This window comes from Lepus europaeus, chromosome 23 (genome assembly GCF_033115175.1).
Source record: "Lepus europaeus isolate LE1 chromosome 23, mLepTim1.pri, whole genome shotgun sequence".
NCBI lineage: Eukaryota > Metazoa > Chordata > Mammalia > Lagomorpha > Leporidae > Lepus > Lepus europaeus.
The window spans coordinates 20,945,590-20,960,596 of record NC_084849.1 but is presented as its reverse complement, the minus strand read 5'-3'; the positions used below and the strand labels follow the sequence as shown (position 1 = coordinate 20,960,596).

The 15,007-nt window shown below is 62.0% G+C and overlaps 1 protein-coding gene across 1 annotated transcript in view; it reads left to right on the top strand.

Annotated features, from left to right (window-relative positions):
• The window catches only part of MN1 (MN1 proto-oncogene, transcriptional regulator), a 41,322-nt gene extending 28,100 nt beyond the window's left edge, over window positions 1-13,222 (top strand). The window contains exon 2 of the mRNA XM_062182463.1: window positions 10,532-13,222. Within this exon, the coding sequence (XP_062038447.1) occupies window positions 10,532-10,713 (182 nt within the window). The 3' untranslated portion in view covers window positions 10,714-13,222. The remainder of the gene's footprint in view (window positions 1-10,531) is intronic.
• Window positions 13,223-15,007: the final 1,785 nt, after the last annotated feature.

Below are 15,007 nucleotides of genomic sequence, written 5' to 3'. Positions count from 1 at the left end.
TGGCATCCAGCACCTGGGTGACACTGAAGGGGGAGAATTTTGCTGTCTGCATTTTGGAGGAAGGCTGCTGGCGTGGGCGGGGTCCTGTGTCATCCCCTGGAGTTTGTGGGGCTCCCAGGGGGGGCGCCACTTCTCAGGGCATTTTGGGGAGGGGCACTAGGTGAACCTCCCAGAGTCGTCTCCAATTCTCGGGCACCCAGCACATCCGGGAAAGCCCCTGGCCAGGCCTGGGGGGAGGGGTGCCAGGTGACATCGTCTGCTGGAGGGGCAGGGGCCCAGTGCTGGCTTGGGCCCCCTGACCTGTGCACACCTCTCTCCCTGCCTCGCCCCTCAGCCTTCTACACCCAATAGCCCACTTAGGCTTAGGGCAGTGGCCACAGTTAGGGCTTAATCCCTGCAGAAGACGCCAACCAAATCCCGAAAATCCTCCTGACGGCTGGGGTGTGGATGGTGCCAAACGAGTTGTGCCTGGGGAAGATCTCTCGGCAGGTGAGGCTGCCGTCACCTTAGTCACTCAGCCCCCGCCCCTGTGGCCGCCTCTTCCCACACTCTCTGCTTGGCAGGAATTTGCCCCTCTGCCCCGCCACCCCTAGCTTCCAGGGCCAGCACTAGAGATGGGTGCTGAGGGCCCAGCAGGTGCACCTGGAGCCCAGGCCAGCCCTTCCCCCCCCCCAAGGTCCAGCCCCCCCCCCCCCAGCCCCAGGGTGTTTGGACTGGGGGTTACTCACTCAGCTCATCTGTAGGCTGCAGTCACAACCCTGGCTGTCCCCCTTAAATAGCCCAGAAAGGGCAGGCACTGTACCTGCAGCCACACAGCTGGCCTCTGCCAGAGCAGGATCCTGGGCTCCTGGAGTGGGGGGTAGGGGAGCTGCCCCCAACACCTCTAGGGAAAGGCAAGGAGGGAGCCACGGCTGAGTCTGCAGGCTCCTTCGGGAGGTGGGAACGGGGTAGGGGTGCCCCGGCACAGGCACTGGGGAGCTTGTCCCCTGTTGCTGGCATGGGCGGAGCCGAGCAGCTCCTTCTGAGCCATCCATCCCACCGGAGTTGTCCCTGTGGCCAGACACGAGGGCCTGGGCACAGAGACTCAGGCTCGGGGCTCCTGAAGACCCAAGTTCGAATCCAGCTCTGTCCCCGGGCTGTGGACAGGGGAAGTGAGGGCAGTCAGTGGGAGGATCCTGGGCCGGCCCAGGGTCCCGGCTCTGCCTGCTGCTGTCTGCGCAGGCGCCCGTCCGCCTGGCCTGCCGCCCTGTTCCTCTCGGCCTTGAGGCCGAGCTGCTATTCACCTGATCGGTCCTGGGGCTCTGAAAAGGGGCTCTTTAGAGGGTTGTGGCCTCTCCCATCTCCCCTGCCTGATGCTGCGACTGCCTCTGTGAGCTGGGACATGAGCTGTCACCCTCCCTATCCCCCTCACACACATACACAGGTCTCGGGGCCCGCGGGTGAATGGTTCCAGTTTGCGGCTTCCGCTCGTGTCCGCGTGGCCACTTGACCGGGTATTGGGTTAGCCAACCTTGAATCTACGTGAAAACAGTCGTCAGCGAGGGGTCAGCGCACGAGCGTGGCTGCGTTCCAATAAAACTTTATTTACAAAACCAGGCTGAGGGCCGGCTGGGGCTCGTGGGCTGTGGTTCGGTGACGCCAGCAACTCCTCCATGCGTGACGTGGGGTGGAGGTTGCCTTGGGGACAGATTGGTGAGTTCAGCAGGAGGGACGTGTGACGGGCGGGAACTCGGATGTTAGCCGACAGCGCGAACATGGCCTCGTGTGCTTCTCCTGGCCGCCCTGCCTGCTGGGTTTCTGGTCTCTCCTCTCAGGGGCGCAGACACCGCTGGGTGACCTGGGTGCACCCCCACGCCTCCTCGGGCCTCTGTCCCCACCCCCAGCCTCAGGGAGCCCTCGCTGATGTCACCCACAGGGCAGGATGATGTCATCCATTAAGTGGAGGGCAGGTGGCGGCCCGGGTGGGCGGAGTCCCTGGTGGGGCTGGGATCAGGTGCCCCTGCCGATCCAGGGCTCCCTTGGGACTCCATCCCTGTGGGGTGAGAGCACCCCAGGGCCCTGGTCCCTCGCCAGGGCCTGGGTCTCCCTGCTGGGCGTCTGTGGCAAGGCTGAACCAGATGCGGTGCGAGCCCCTTGTTCACTGTAGCAGAGTCCCGCGGCCCCTCCCCTCCCCCGGAGCTTTCCGTGGCTCCCCATTGCTTGCAGGAACAAGGCCAGCTCCTTCCTGGGGTCTCTGTGACTGGGTCCACTGGGGCTTTGCGTCTTCCTCTTCCTCGCTTGCCCCTAGGGCCCTAAACCAGGGTCCCTCGTGCCTCTGCCTTGGTGTCCTATAAAGATCACCCTAGGGCTTGGAGCCCCTCTCGGTTTCTCTCCCTGCAGACTTTATTTGCACCCTGAAGCCCCTCTAGCTCGCCGCCTCCTCTGGGAAGCCCTCCTGGATGTCCTGCTCTCCCGCCAGGGCCCATGACACAGGGCAGCCTTTTGTTCCCCATAGGGCTTGTGCTCTGATGTGCGGGTTCACGTTCACCCGAACTTCCTTCCCCCAGGCTGGGCACAGGGCCTGCCTCAGGGTCCCCTCTCTGAGTCCTGTGCCCAGCACATGGCCAGGGACACACAGGGGGTTGGGAGGCAATGCTGTTGGGCTCCCAAGGCCGCTGCTGTAGCCAGCACCAGGTGTGGGTTTGGGAGACTGATTATGCTCATGGGACATTGAGCGCCATGTGGGTGCTGGGGGTGCCTGAACCCATTTTCCAGGTTAGTAAGTAGAGACTCAGGCAGCCCAGGTGTCTGAGGCAGGGCCACACAGGCTGGCAGTGACACGGCCCCTTTCTGCCCAGCGTGCCATCGCCCACAAGGGACTCCCAGGCAGAACCTTTCTCTGGGGCACAGCGGCGCTCAGGGGGCTTCCGTGGGTGGGCAGAGCACTCGTCAGCCCCTCAGCTGCTAGTGGAGGTCTGGATCGCAGGGTGAGGCAGATGCCCCCAAGTGCCTCCGGCCCAGACATCCACGCTCCGAGAACGGATTTTCCAAAATTCAGACGTGTCCTGGGATCTGGTCTTCCCGGTGATGGGCAGGAGGCTGTGAGGTTCTGCTTCTGCGTGAATTGTCTCATTTTATAAAAATAGTTACCGCAGAAGGGCTTAGGGTGCAGCAGGCTGAACGCTGGGGGCTCAGCCCGGGAGGATGTGGGGGTCGGAGAGGTATAGCGTCCTGCCCTGGGCTGCAGAGCATTGGGTCCCATGCCGCTTGGCTGAACTGTGGGCAAGAAAGCAAGAGAGTAGAGAGGGCAGAGGGAGAGACAGGCTGCGGATTGCCCAGTGCAACAATAGTAGCAATACCAAGCACCCAGTGCAACAATAGTAGCAGTACCGAGAGCAGCTGCCATGTCCGGGTTTTTCGTCTTTATTTTCAGTTCATATGAGCGGCACAGAGGCATCTTGCCTCCCCTGGTTCACCCCTGAGTTGGCCACCAGAGCCGGGGCTAGGCCAGGTGGAACTCCATCCGGGTCTCCCACGTGCCTTGCAGGGACTTTAAGAACTTGTGCCATCGCCCCCTGCCTCCCAGGGTGCGCTTGAGTAGGAAGCCGGGTCAGAAGCCGGAAGCAGGCATTCCCAGAGGGGATACATGGCCCAGGGGGTGGATGGCCACCCCAAGAGCAGCTCCTGTGGACTGGGGTCCCCTGGGTGTGCGGGGCTCTGCTTGGGTTATCACGGCACCCAAACCTCCCAACCCCCCAAAGGCCCCCTTCAGCCTGTGCCCCCGCCAGCACCCTTTCCCTGGAGAGAGTTCACTTCCCCAGAGCTGATGGGCAGTGCCCTGGCTACAGGAGCTCCTGCCTGCACTGTTCTCTGGGGGCAGGTGCAGGCTGAGGGGTGCGCCCGTGCCCCTCCCCCTTTCCCTCCCCCTCCCCCAGAGCTGTCACATCTCAGCAGCACGGGCCCAGAGCGGCCCGGGGGTGTGCAGGGCTGTGTTTGGCACAGGTCACTGGCTGCAGGGCCGGAGGCACCAGGACAAGAAGCCAGACTGGAGATGATGCTGTGGCCGGCTGCAGAGCCTGCACTGCCAACCTGCCCGTGGGTGTGGGTCGCTCCGTCCATCCCAGGGCGCTGCGTCTCCTCGGGCCCCATGCCCAACCCACGCCTCCTTCAGAGCTGGGGGAGGTCCCCAGTGCCCAGCCCCCTCCCCCCACCGCGGCCTGGGCCGGCCCCCAGCCCTCGGCAGCCTCTCAATCTAAGTGACAGCTGCCCTCAGCCAAGTCAGCTCAGATTAATTCCCAGGCATCCAGCGGCCTGGCCCAGCCGCCCCAGTGGCTTCAGCCTGCAAGGGGCGCCTGGCCGGGTCCTTCCTGAGCGCTGGGGGGGGGGGTGTCAGGCCTCCTGCCCTGTGGGTGGGGGGAGTGTGGCACAGGGGCGGGCTTGTCCCGGGCTGGGAGTCTTAGAGTTCTGTGCCCAAAAGTCATAGCGTGGATCTCAGAGAGGGAGAGAGACAGAAAGAAAATAGAGACAGGACAGAGAGACAGACAGACAGACACTCTGGCCTCTGTGGTGTTAACAAAAACACATGCTTTGACATCAGACAGCCCTGGCCGTGCCGCTGGCCAGCTGCGTGGCCCTGGGTCTGTGACGTTCCCTCCCTGACCCTCCACGTCCTCTGCTGTTGAGTGGGCTGGCGCATCAGGCCAGCCTGTCCCTGGCTGCTGAGCGGCGCGTGGCCGACGTTCCCCATTGCGTCCCTGGGGCTGACGGCACAGGGACGTGCTCGGCTTTGTTCTGTCCTCTTCCCGGCTGTCACAGGACTCGGTGGCCGGACATTGTCATGGATGGACCAGCAGAGAAGGGGCAGGGACACCAGCAGGGCTGGGCTGAGGGGCTGACCGGTCCCCTGGGCTTGCCTGTGTGGCCCCTGTGGGATGCCCAGGCTGCTGGCCACCAGCCCTCGATTCCCTGGTCCCCGGGGCTTAGGTTGAGCTGTTTCCATGTGCCTCATTTCGGGAGGGGCCTCTCCTCAGCCTCGGGTGACATCTGATTGCCCCAAAGGGACAGAAGCAGGCAGGGGATTGTGCATCATTTTAGAGAAAACCAAACAGGTCCAGAGAGGGGGAGTGACTTGTCCAAGGTCACACAGGAGGCAGGTGACAGAGCGGGGATGAGAACAGGAAATCTTTATCAGATACTGGGAAGCAGAGAGCGAGCCTGAGCCGCAGAGATGTGGCTTCCCCGGGGGGCTCCGGGCCCAGCTCCTGTGACTTTCCTGGAAGGATTGTCCCCCCCCCCCCCCCCCCCGTCCTGCTGCCGGAGTGGGAGGCTCAGGCTCGAGTGGGAGGCTCAGGCTCAGCAGGTTCACCTGCCCCAGGTCACGGAGCTTAGGGGCAGACCACAGCGGGGGTTGAACCCAGGCCTCTGAGCCAGGAGTTGGAGGAACCCCAGTTGCCACGTGTGTGTGCGCGTGGGGGGGGGCAGTCGTGGGGAGGGGGCCGAGGCTCTGCTTCTCGGCTTGCTCTGTGGTCCTGTGGTCTCTCGCTTGCTACCGTCCACACTGGCTGAGATTTGCTGTTCCTTCTCTGAGGAGTCAGCGAGGACCCCAGGGGGAGGGGGCAGGACCCAGCACTGCACAAGGACAGCCCGCCCTCCCTCCTTCCCTCCCCTCCCTCTCCCTCTCTCCCTCTCCCTCTCTCCTTCTCTCCCCCTTTCCCCCTCTCCCCCTCTCTCTCTCCCCCTCTCTTTCCATCTCTCTCCCTCTCTCCCTCCCTCCCTCTCTCTCTCTCTCTCCCCCTCTCGCTCTCTTGCTCTGCCTTTCAAGTAGCTAAAAACAAACATTAAAAAAAACTAGCACATGGAAAATGGAAGGAAATAATTAACGTTTATTTCAGTGCAAAAAAAAATTTGCTTTTGAAATGCGTGCCTGTGAAGAGCTTCCCGAAGCGCTCAGGAGAAGCATCCCAGGAGAGATTGGGCGTGGGCATCCAGGGTGTTCACACCAGGGCCAGCGGAGCTGTCCATTCCAGGTTCCTGTGCGGGTGTGCTCTCCCATGGCTGGGGCGGGACGGCTCACAGCACAGGGGACAGTGCTGGGACGTGAGGCGGGGGACCCTAGAGGGCGGCAGGCCAGGTCGTGCGGCACCGCGGTTCTGTGCTGGGAGCACTGGGGAGCTATGGAAGGTGGTAGCAGGTGCTTCGAAAAGCTCACCCGGCTCACAGTATGGAAGCAGAGAACGGCCGCTTGTGGGGACCTGGCGGGGCAGCCCCTTGGTCTCTGGGGCCAGGGCTGGCTTTGGCGTGCGCACCCAGCCCTGGTTGGAGATGGAGAAATAGGAGCCGTGGCAGTCTGGGCTCACAGATGGGGTTGGGGTTGGACTTAAGGGACTCCCAGGCTGCAAGGGACAAAGGCATCTAGAGGAGGTGGCCTGATTGAGTGACAGCTGTCAAGGAAAGCCAGTGTCCCCAACCCCCTCTTCCCTCCCCCTCACCCCACAGCCAGGTCCAGATAAAGGAGAAAGCAAAATGCATTTCCCTCTGTAGGAAGCCGGAGAGGTTGAGTGGGGTGAGGGGCCTTCACTATTGTGTGCTGGGGCCCACACTGGTCCAAATGAGAAATGCGCTCCGAATTCCAATTCCCCTGCTCTGCCTGGGGTGGAGCCTGCCCTGGACACACCCCCATCCCCTCCAGCCTCGGCAGGCAGGGACAGGAAGCTGGCCCCTCCAGTGTGACACAGGGGGCCAGCAGTGCCCACCACGGCTGCCGGCAAAGCCTAGGGCTGCTGGAGAACTGAGGAGGAGCGAGATCTGAGGCTTGAGGGTTCATAGGCATCCTCCTAGCAGCCTCAGAGGGAGGTTCTGTGACTTCCTGGTACAGCCAGGTTTGCACCTCGCCCAGGAGCCCATGGTCTGGGCACTGCTGCCCCATACCCTTGGCCCTGCCCCAGTGGATAGGGCTTGGGGAGGTGGTGAGCAGGAGGCCACAGGTCCCTTTCCCACGGGGTCCTGGGTAGATCAGCGGCTGGCCACGCTTTGGCAGCCGTGGGAGGTGGCAGTGGCTCCCCACGTGGCTCAGGACACCTGTGCACGCACGTGGCTCACCCAGATAGGATCCCGGTCCCAGGGTGATTAGTGCAGAGCAGGCTGATGCCAAGGTCTGTTTTGCTGACTTCAAAGACACTGGTCCCCCGTGGGCAGCAGCTCCGGAAGCAAAGTGAACAAGGCAAAGCCCCCTGGGGAGCGCCTGTGCATCCCCCTCCAGCCTCCACCGCGGGCAGCCATGGCCAGCGGGAGGGTCGCCGGCCCTCCCCATCAGTGCCCCAGCCGGGTCCCTCTCGCAGCCTGGCCAGCGACAAGGGCAGGCGGCACTCATGGCCAGCGCTGGCGGCAGCGCACCGCGTGCCAAGTGCTTTCCACGGATCATTTCACTTAATCCCTCTAACTGCCTCCCCGACGGCCAGCCCCATTCTTTTCCCACCCCGTTCCTTAGAACTCGGGTTCTGAGAGCCGCAGTGATGTGCACGCCAGTCCCTTGCTCTGAGAATGGCCGCCACGCTCCTTGCAGAGCCGTGCCAGGGAAAACACAGCTACTCATGCACCTGCTCTCCCCCGGGTCTCTCTCCCCTCCCCGGCACCCACCGTCCCCGTGGTGGACTGAGAAACGCTGGAGACAAAAGTCCATTGCCTGCAAAATTGGATGCGGGGCTGAGGGAGGGGGTGGCAGGGTGGGAGGAGGGGCTGGGGGGCTCTGCAAGGATTTGTGCACCTGAAGAGAGGGTGGGGAGACGTCTTGGGGAGGAGGAATGGCAGGGTCATCCCGGCTCCAAGTTCCACCTTGCATGCGGAGTGTGAGGCCCTGCACAGCCCGAACCTGCTGAGGACCACATGATGGGAGGGGCGGGGGGAGTTTGGAGATGAGGACACAGCTGACCCCTTCCATGTCCCCGCACATGCAGTGTCGCTGGCTCTTTCTCCTGTGTGACCTCCTAGGCTGCTCTGAGCCGGGCCCCACTAGGAATGCCCATCTCTGAGTTCTAGATGGGGAAATTGAGGCTGAGAATCCTGGGCTGAAAGAAGACCTGGTGACCCAGCTCCAGGGGATCCCTGGACGGTTCCCTGCCCTGTGCAGCCTCAGTCATCCCATCCATCAAATGGGAATGGGGGTCACTTCACAGTCAGCACACAGGCCCAGACTGAGTGCCCCTTGCCCAGACAGACCAAGGTGACGGGGAAGATGGGGACAACACCTTGCACGGTGGCTGGCGGTGCCAGGCACTGGGTAATCACAGGGTCTCCTCCCGCCCCTGGGAGCCCCCCACCCCCACCCGCCCCCAGCCCTGGGGTCAGAGGGCTTCGGCACAGCTGGGGCAGGCTGTGACTTGAGGCGGCTTCCGGGGGCCTGATGAATCTGCAGCCAGGGGAGCCGCCGGCCTCGGGCATGTTGGGTCCCCCCCCCCCCCCCGCCCGCCCGCCCCACCTCCCCAGCTGGAATGAATCCGGCGGAGAGAGGATCAGTTTGGTCATGCTCGGCTTGTCAAGAACTGACGCAGAATATTCTGTCTGAAAAATCAGCTTCCCCGGGGCTGGCGCGGCTGGCTGGCTCGTCCCAGGCAGAGGCTGGGGCAGCCCCGGGCCCCCTCCGAGCGTGGGGAGACAGCTCATCCTGCTGCTGGGGGATGGTGGGATTGGATACCACAGGGGGCCCGGCATGCCCTCCTTAAATCCACCCCAGCCAGGCGGCTTCTAGATCCTGGGAGCCTTGGCAATGGTGGGTGGGTCTGTACCCCTCGCCCAGCAGACTCCGCCCCCCAATGGCTCGACAGCCTCTGCTGTTCCAGTGTGAGGCTCAGGAAACGCGGACTTCCTTCCACCTTCCTGGAGCTGGGCGGGCGGGAGCTGTCCCCTCCAGCCTCTGTCTTCCCCTCTGTGAGTGGGCACCAGGGGCCCCGTGCGCACAGTGAAGGAATGGGGTGCTCTCTGGCCGGGGCCAGCTCTTGTGTCCTGGGAATGCTGCTCCTTCTGGTGGGGGGGGGGGGCACAAGGCAGCGGTGTGGCTGGGGTGAGTGTGGATCCAGGAGCAGGGGCGTCAGGGCGTCCTGGGTGCCGGGGGAGCCTGCGCAGCCCCCCAGGCAGGCAGCCTGCGTGCGGCGTCGGCAGCATCCTGGCTCAGCAGCCCCGCAGCCTTCACTCAGCATCTCAGCTTCCCCATCTGTGAAATGGGGCAAAGACTCCAGTTTCATCACCAGGAGCCTGTGCGCCTGACCATTTCCCCAGGAAGGTGGGGGCGGGAGACTCTTAGGGGCTCCTAGGGAGCTGCAGGGGCCCCTCACCTGCTGACCCGTCCCTGTGCCAGAGAGAGGGGGCGCTCCCTGTGTGCCCCAGGGGGGATGGCATTGTCCCTGCTTTACCAGGGTGGGGGGACTGAGGTTCACAGTGGCAAAGTGGCCCCCAGTCCCCTTACTCACAGGCTGGCCCCACTGCCCGGGCCCCACCCGCAAGGGAGGGCTGTCTCTGTGGCTTCGCTCTGCTCCCGCTTACTCCTGGAGGGTGTGGTGGGCAGGGCGACTCCTGCTTGGCACGGGGCCCTGGCCGGGCTCGCACGGAGCGTGCAGGGCGGGCCGGCGGCAGGGGGGGGGCAGGCTCCGGGTGTGCTCCCTCGGCCCCCGTTCCAGCTTTGCTGGCTTCCAGCCCCCCAGCCTCTCTGCAAACCCCTGCCTGGCTGTGCGGCCTCAGCTGACTCACCGGCTCTCTCTGAGTCAGGCTGCAGGGAGAGGGGGAGGAGAGCGCTCGTGGGCAAGGGCGTGGAAACATGGCATGGGGCGATGCATTTCTTTCGGTGCAGGCAACTTGGGAAATCGTGTCGCTATTGCATAATACGCGGCGTCCGCAAGGGTCTCGGGGCCTCCCGTAGGCTTGGGTTCCGGGACCCCTTGCACTAAGGTGAACATCTTTGGGTTCCATTTCCCATGATGCCCCTGGCCTCAGCACCCGAAGTCTTCTCCTGCAAAAACTGGGCTGGCTTGGTCAGGGTCCCCAGAGCCAGAACAGCACTTTACAGTTTACATGTCACTGGCTTGGTGGAGTCACGGGCACCCCCATGTCAGAGGCGGGCACTCTACTTGGGTCCCTTCATGCAGCCAGAACCCGACTCCAGGGCGTCCGGCTGTGCCACCCCAGACAAGCTTCTGGGGCTCTCTGGGCTGCAGAAGCTTCATGTAGGGTGGAGGCCCAGAGGCGGAGCCTGGCGGGGAGGGTGGGGGTGGGAGGCCCTGGCAGGAGGCCCAGGAGGGTGGGGGGTCCTCTCAAAGCCCTCTCTGAGCCTCAGCCCCCGCCCCCTCTGGCGAACTGCTGCACATCCTTTGGTCTCCTTTCCAGGAAGCCCTCCTGACTTGACTTCACGTCTAGCTCACCCTTTGGCAACCCGGAGTTTATCCTGCCCGCTTCTGTTCTTTCCCAGCAACAGCGGTCACAGCAAAACCCCGGGGTGGCGTCCCCAGCCAGGAAGCAGGGTGGCACAGATGTCCACTGACGCCCCCTCTCTCTTCTTTCTCTGCAGCCCACGACCTCCCCGCGAGCAAGGGGTCAGCCTCGCAGCCCGGCAGCCATCTGCAGTGCCTGTCCGTCCACTGCACGGACGACGTGGGCGACGCCAAGGCCCGCGCGTCCGTGCCCACCTGGAGGTCCCTGCACTCCGACATCTCCAACAGATTTGGGACGTTTGTGGCCGCCCTGACTTGAAGCGACGACGAGAGAGACCCCCTTCCCAGCCAGGCCCTGCCCCCCCCCTCCACCCTTGTCCATCTGAAAGTGCCACTCCCGAGTGGCTGATGGCGATTTTTTGTTTTCCTTGGTTGGTACCTGCTTGGTGGCGTCTGGACCGGAAGGGGTTAATTTAAAGGGGAGATAGAAACCCCCCACCCCCTGCAAAAGCTTTTTTTTTTTTTTTTAAAGAAACTGTCAAGGCCACCGACAATGTCACCAGTGTTAACCCTTCTGCAGTTAGCAACTTTTCCTTCAGCCTCTGTGCCGGCTCTCCGTAATCTAGGCTCCTTCTTTCCACGCCTTCTTTCTCGTTTTACTCCCGATGCTCTGTGTCCACCGCTACTGCATAATCAGACGCGAGCTGCCTCCCTTTTTATTCTCTTTTACTTTCTCTCTCTCGTCTCCCTGCCCCCTCCCCCTCCTCCTCCTCCTCCTCCTCTCTCTTGCTCTCTCTCTCTCTCTTTTTCCTTTGTTCACTGCTTGTTAAAATGAAAATCTTGGAGGATAGTGCTTCTGGAATATTGCCAGGTGAAAGTCAAATTGTCATCATGATATTATATATTGACACCCAACTGTCATCAGTCAGACAGGAGCCCAACAATTAATGGCCCCCTTACGTATTGCGCCTGGGGTTTTGTGTTGTCTGTGCCCTGAGAGAATAGATGGATTTTTGTTCCTACAAACACAGCCCTCAGCCCTCAGCCTCCTTCCCTTCCACACTCTCTCCTGCTGGAAGCTGGCTCTCTCGGCAGCCGACACAATGATGCGTCCAGCCTGCTCTGGGAGAAGGAGTTGGAATGTTCTGGAATGTTCTGGAATGTTTGACAGTGGTGTTTTTTCTCCCCCTTTCTGGGCCTCCTAGCAAGCTTCCAGGCTCCACATTTGTGCACTCCATGCAAAGCAGCCTTGGGTGTGCATGGTGGGGGTGGTGACTGCCCTTCCTGCCTATGCACACTTTGGGCAGGGGTGGGGGTGGGAAGGGCTACAGGCTCCGGCCCTTGCTGCAACACCGGGCTGGCTCATCCTTGGAGCTGTGGGAAGATGGAGTCTGCACTCTCGCCCTTTCTTGGCCTGGCATCCTGGGGAAGAAGGAGGGGGCCAAGTGTGCCTCCCCCACCCTGGGCAGCCTCTGTCCCTGGGTCCCCTCCTCCAGGCTCAGCCTGCAGGGCCCTGCAGCCCCACCCCACGGGGTTCTCCTTCTCTGAGCCCGGCTTCCCTGCCTGAGTCTGTGGTCTGCAGAGCTGGAGGAGCGGGAAGGACATGGCTTCCTGGCTTTTAGTTTTTACCCCTGGAACTCCCACCGGCCTGGCCTGTGGCGTCAGTCCCACCTGGTTGCAAAAGTCAGAGCCACGCCCCCATGCGGCTTCGCCTTGGGTGCTGTCGGCACCTGCAGACGTTTGTGGGGGCTCTGGGGTGGGGGGAGCAGAGCTGCCAGGGAAGGTGAGACCACGAGCAGCCGGTCCCAGCGCCTCCCCCCGCCCTTGACCTTGGTGTTTCTGTCTGTTTTGTTCCGAGCAAGCTCCATCTTGCATCTCCCTCTGCCCCGTGGCGCAGCGGCTGTAGCCCTGCCTGCTTCCAGCGCTGACCTGAGGGCTTTGGGCTGATGTGCAGCTCCTACAGTGTCCAGTTCACGGAACCTTTCAGCAAAGAGAGAGAAGCTTCCAGAAAACCCCTCTCCCCCCACCCCTCTCTCTGTCTCTCTGTCTCTCTCCCCTCCCTCCTGCTTCCTGTTTCTTGGCCGGGTGCGGTTCTCGCCTGGGCAGTCTGACGGGGGCGGCACGGGCTGCCACCAGGAGCAGGTGGCACGCACCGCCCGCGTGGGGAGAGCAGGGAGGGAGTCTCTCCCCGGCCGCTTGGCCACGTTTGAGCAGAACCCCACCTCGCCTCCTGCGAGAGCTTCCTCACTTCCCTTCGACAAACAGGACTGAGTTCCCCGTGATTGCTTAAGGGGGGGAACAGAGCGTCTCCTGCCTTTGACTTCCCCAGCCCACGTGGAGGAGGCGTCGGCCGGCAGTTCCCCGGGCTCGGCAATCCTGGAAGCCCCCCAACTTTGCAACGTTCTTGCTCCTTGCCACCCCGGATCGGAGCAGCTTTAACAATCGCCTTAAGCAAACGGATGTCATTTCAGTCGGTTTGGTTCAATGGAAGGAGTAGCAGCAAATGGGACAGACACCCGCCGCCCGTAGATCCACCCTGCGTAGCAAACTCTTCGGGAAAGAACACGAAAATGGTATTGCACATGTAAAATATGAAAACTTAACTCTACTGTGTGTTAAGCAATCCTGTAATCTTTTTTGACTTTTAAAAGAAATTCATTTCTGAAATGCTTGGTTGGAAGACTGTGACAATAGCTCATGAAATTGAGTGTTATTTTTTTCTTTCTTTTTAAAAAAATATGTAAAGTGCGGTCTTCTGTATCCACGCATATTGTATATACCTGTATATGTTTTCCTGAGCAGCTAAAGGACAATAAATATGACCTTAACGGTGACTGTGGTACGTTTGTGGGCGGGGCCTGCTTTCTGTTTTCCCCGCCCCCTCCCCCTTTCCATCAATCTCTCTTTTTCTTTTTTTGAGTTAGGCAGAGTTCAGAGAGAGAGAGAGAGAGAGAGAGGGAGAGAAAGGTCTTCCTTTTTCTGTTTGTTCACCCCTCAAGTGGCCGCTATGCTGATCCGAAGCCAGGAGCCAGGTGCTTCCTCCTGGTCTCCCATGCGGGTGCAGGGCCCAAGCACTTGGGCCATCCTCCACTGCACTCCCTGGCCACAGCAGAGAGTTGGACAGGAAGAGGAGCAACCGGGACAGAATCCGGCGCCCCGACCGGGACTAGAACCCAGGGTGCCGGCGCCGCAGGTGGAGGATTAGCCTAGTGAGCCGCGGCGCCGGCCTCCATCAATCTCTTTAAATTCTGTGTGTGCATGTGGATGTATGCATGTGCGTGTGTGTGCACGTGTGTGCACGTGTGTACATGCTGATGCCCATTGTATGTTTTATGTTTCAAGGTTTCCCAACATTGACATTTTGGGTCTGGTAATTCTGTGCTAGGGGGAGAGCTGGCCAGTGCATTGTAGGATTTATCTAAAGGGAGACAGACAGACAGACAAACCCACACAAAGCTGCTCCCATCTGCTGCTCCCTCGCCAGCTCTGCACCGCCAGGACAGGGCGGAAGCCAGGAGCTGGGAGCACCGGCCGGGCCTCCCACGTGGGTGGCAGGGACTGTCATTCCAGTGGCACCTGCTGCCTCCCAGGGCGCTGGAGGCAGGAGCCAGAGCTGGTGTTGAACGTGGCCCTGTGATGTGGTGGGCAGGCATCTGTCAGTGCCTTGTCTCTCACATGGAACAAACGCTGCTGACCTTGGAGGTGCCGCCCACTGCCAGTCCTCTTCCAGGCCCTGTCAATGGGCGGGTTTCCCCACAGGCCACCGCGCGGGCAGCCCAGCACCTGCAGCGCCAGCCTCAAGGACATGGCAGAACTGTCACGGGCCCTCCCTTGGCCCCTCGCCTCTCTCTGTGTGGAACTCCGGACCTCGGCGCTGCCGGATTTCTGGTCTCTGAATCGGAACCTTTGAACTCTTCCTTCACATATCCCAGTAGCAGGTGCAGTGCCCGCCCACTCTGTTCCAGCGCCCAGGGGCCTGGGCGGCTGCTCTAGGTGGTCCCAATGGGAGTTTGACCTCCAGGGTGGCCATTCCGCATGGGAGCAGACACCTCGCCCGCTCCCACCTGTCTCCCCGTGGTGGCTCCAGCCCGGGAGCCCCTCGCTGGGCCGGCAGCCTGCCGAAGCTCCGCGGCACGGCATCATGCTGTAGGCATTCAGTGACGTCAGCACATTCCCCATCTCACAGCAAAGGACACACTCAGGAAGATTATCCCCGCCCCTCCCCCCACACAGCCCTCCCTGACTCTCGGCACTTTGCTGTCGGCTCTGGAATTCCACACGGAAGTGCACCCGGAGCCCCTCGCGGGCCAGAGGGCGGGCTGCCTTCTCCATCTGAGCCTCGCCTCCATGGCCCTGGATGCTCCTGACTCCACGGAGCTGTGCTGCCCTGGACCCCCGGGGCATGGAGCCTGGCACAGAGAGCAGCCAGTGGTGCCAGTTCCCTCCAACACTGCCCACTGGCTCCTGGCAGGATGGGCCTCCCAGCCTCCTCCTGTGGCTGGGGAGGGGGCTGGCCTCCCCTCTGGGACCCCGAGGGCACGCGTAGTGTGGGCAAGCTGGCTCCTAAGCCAGCTCCTAAGGACTTGGGTCATCTTCTGCCGTCTCCCAGCGGA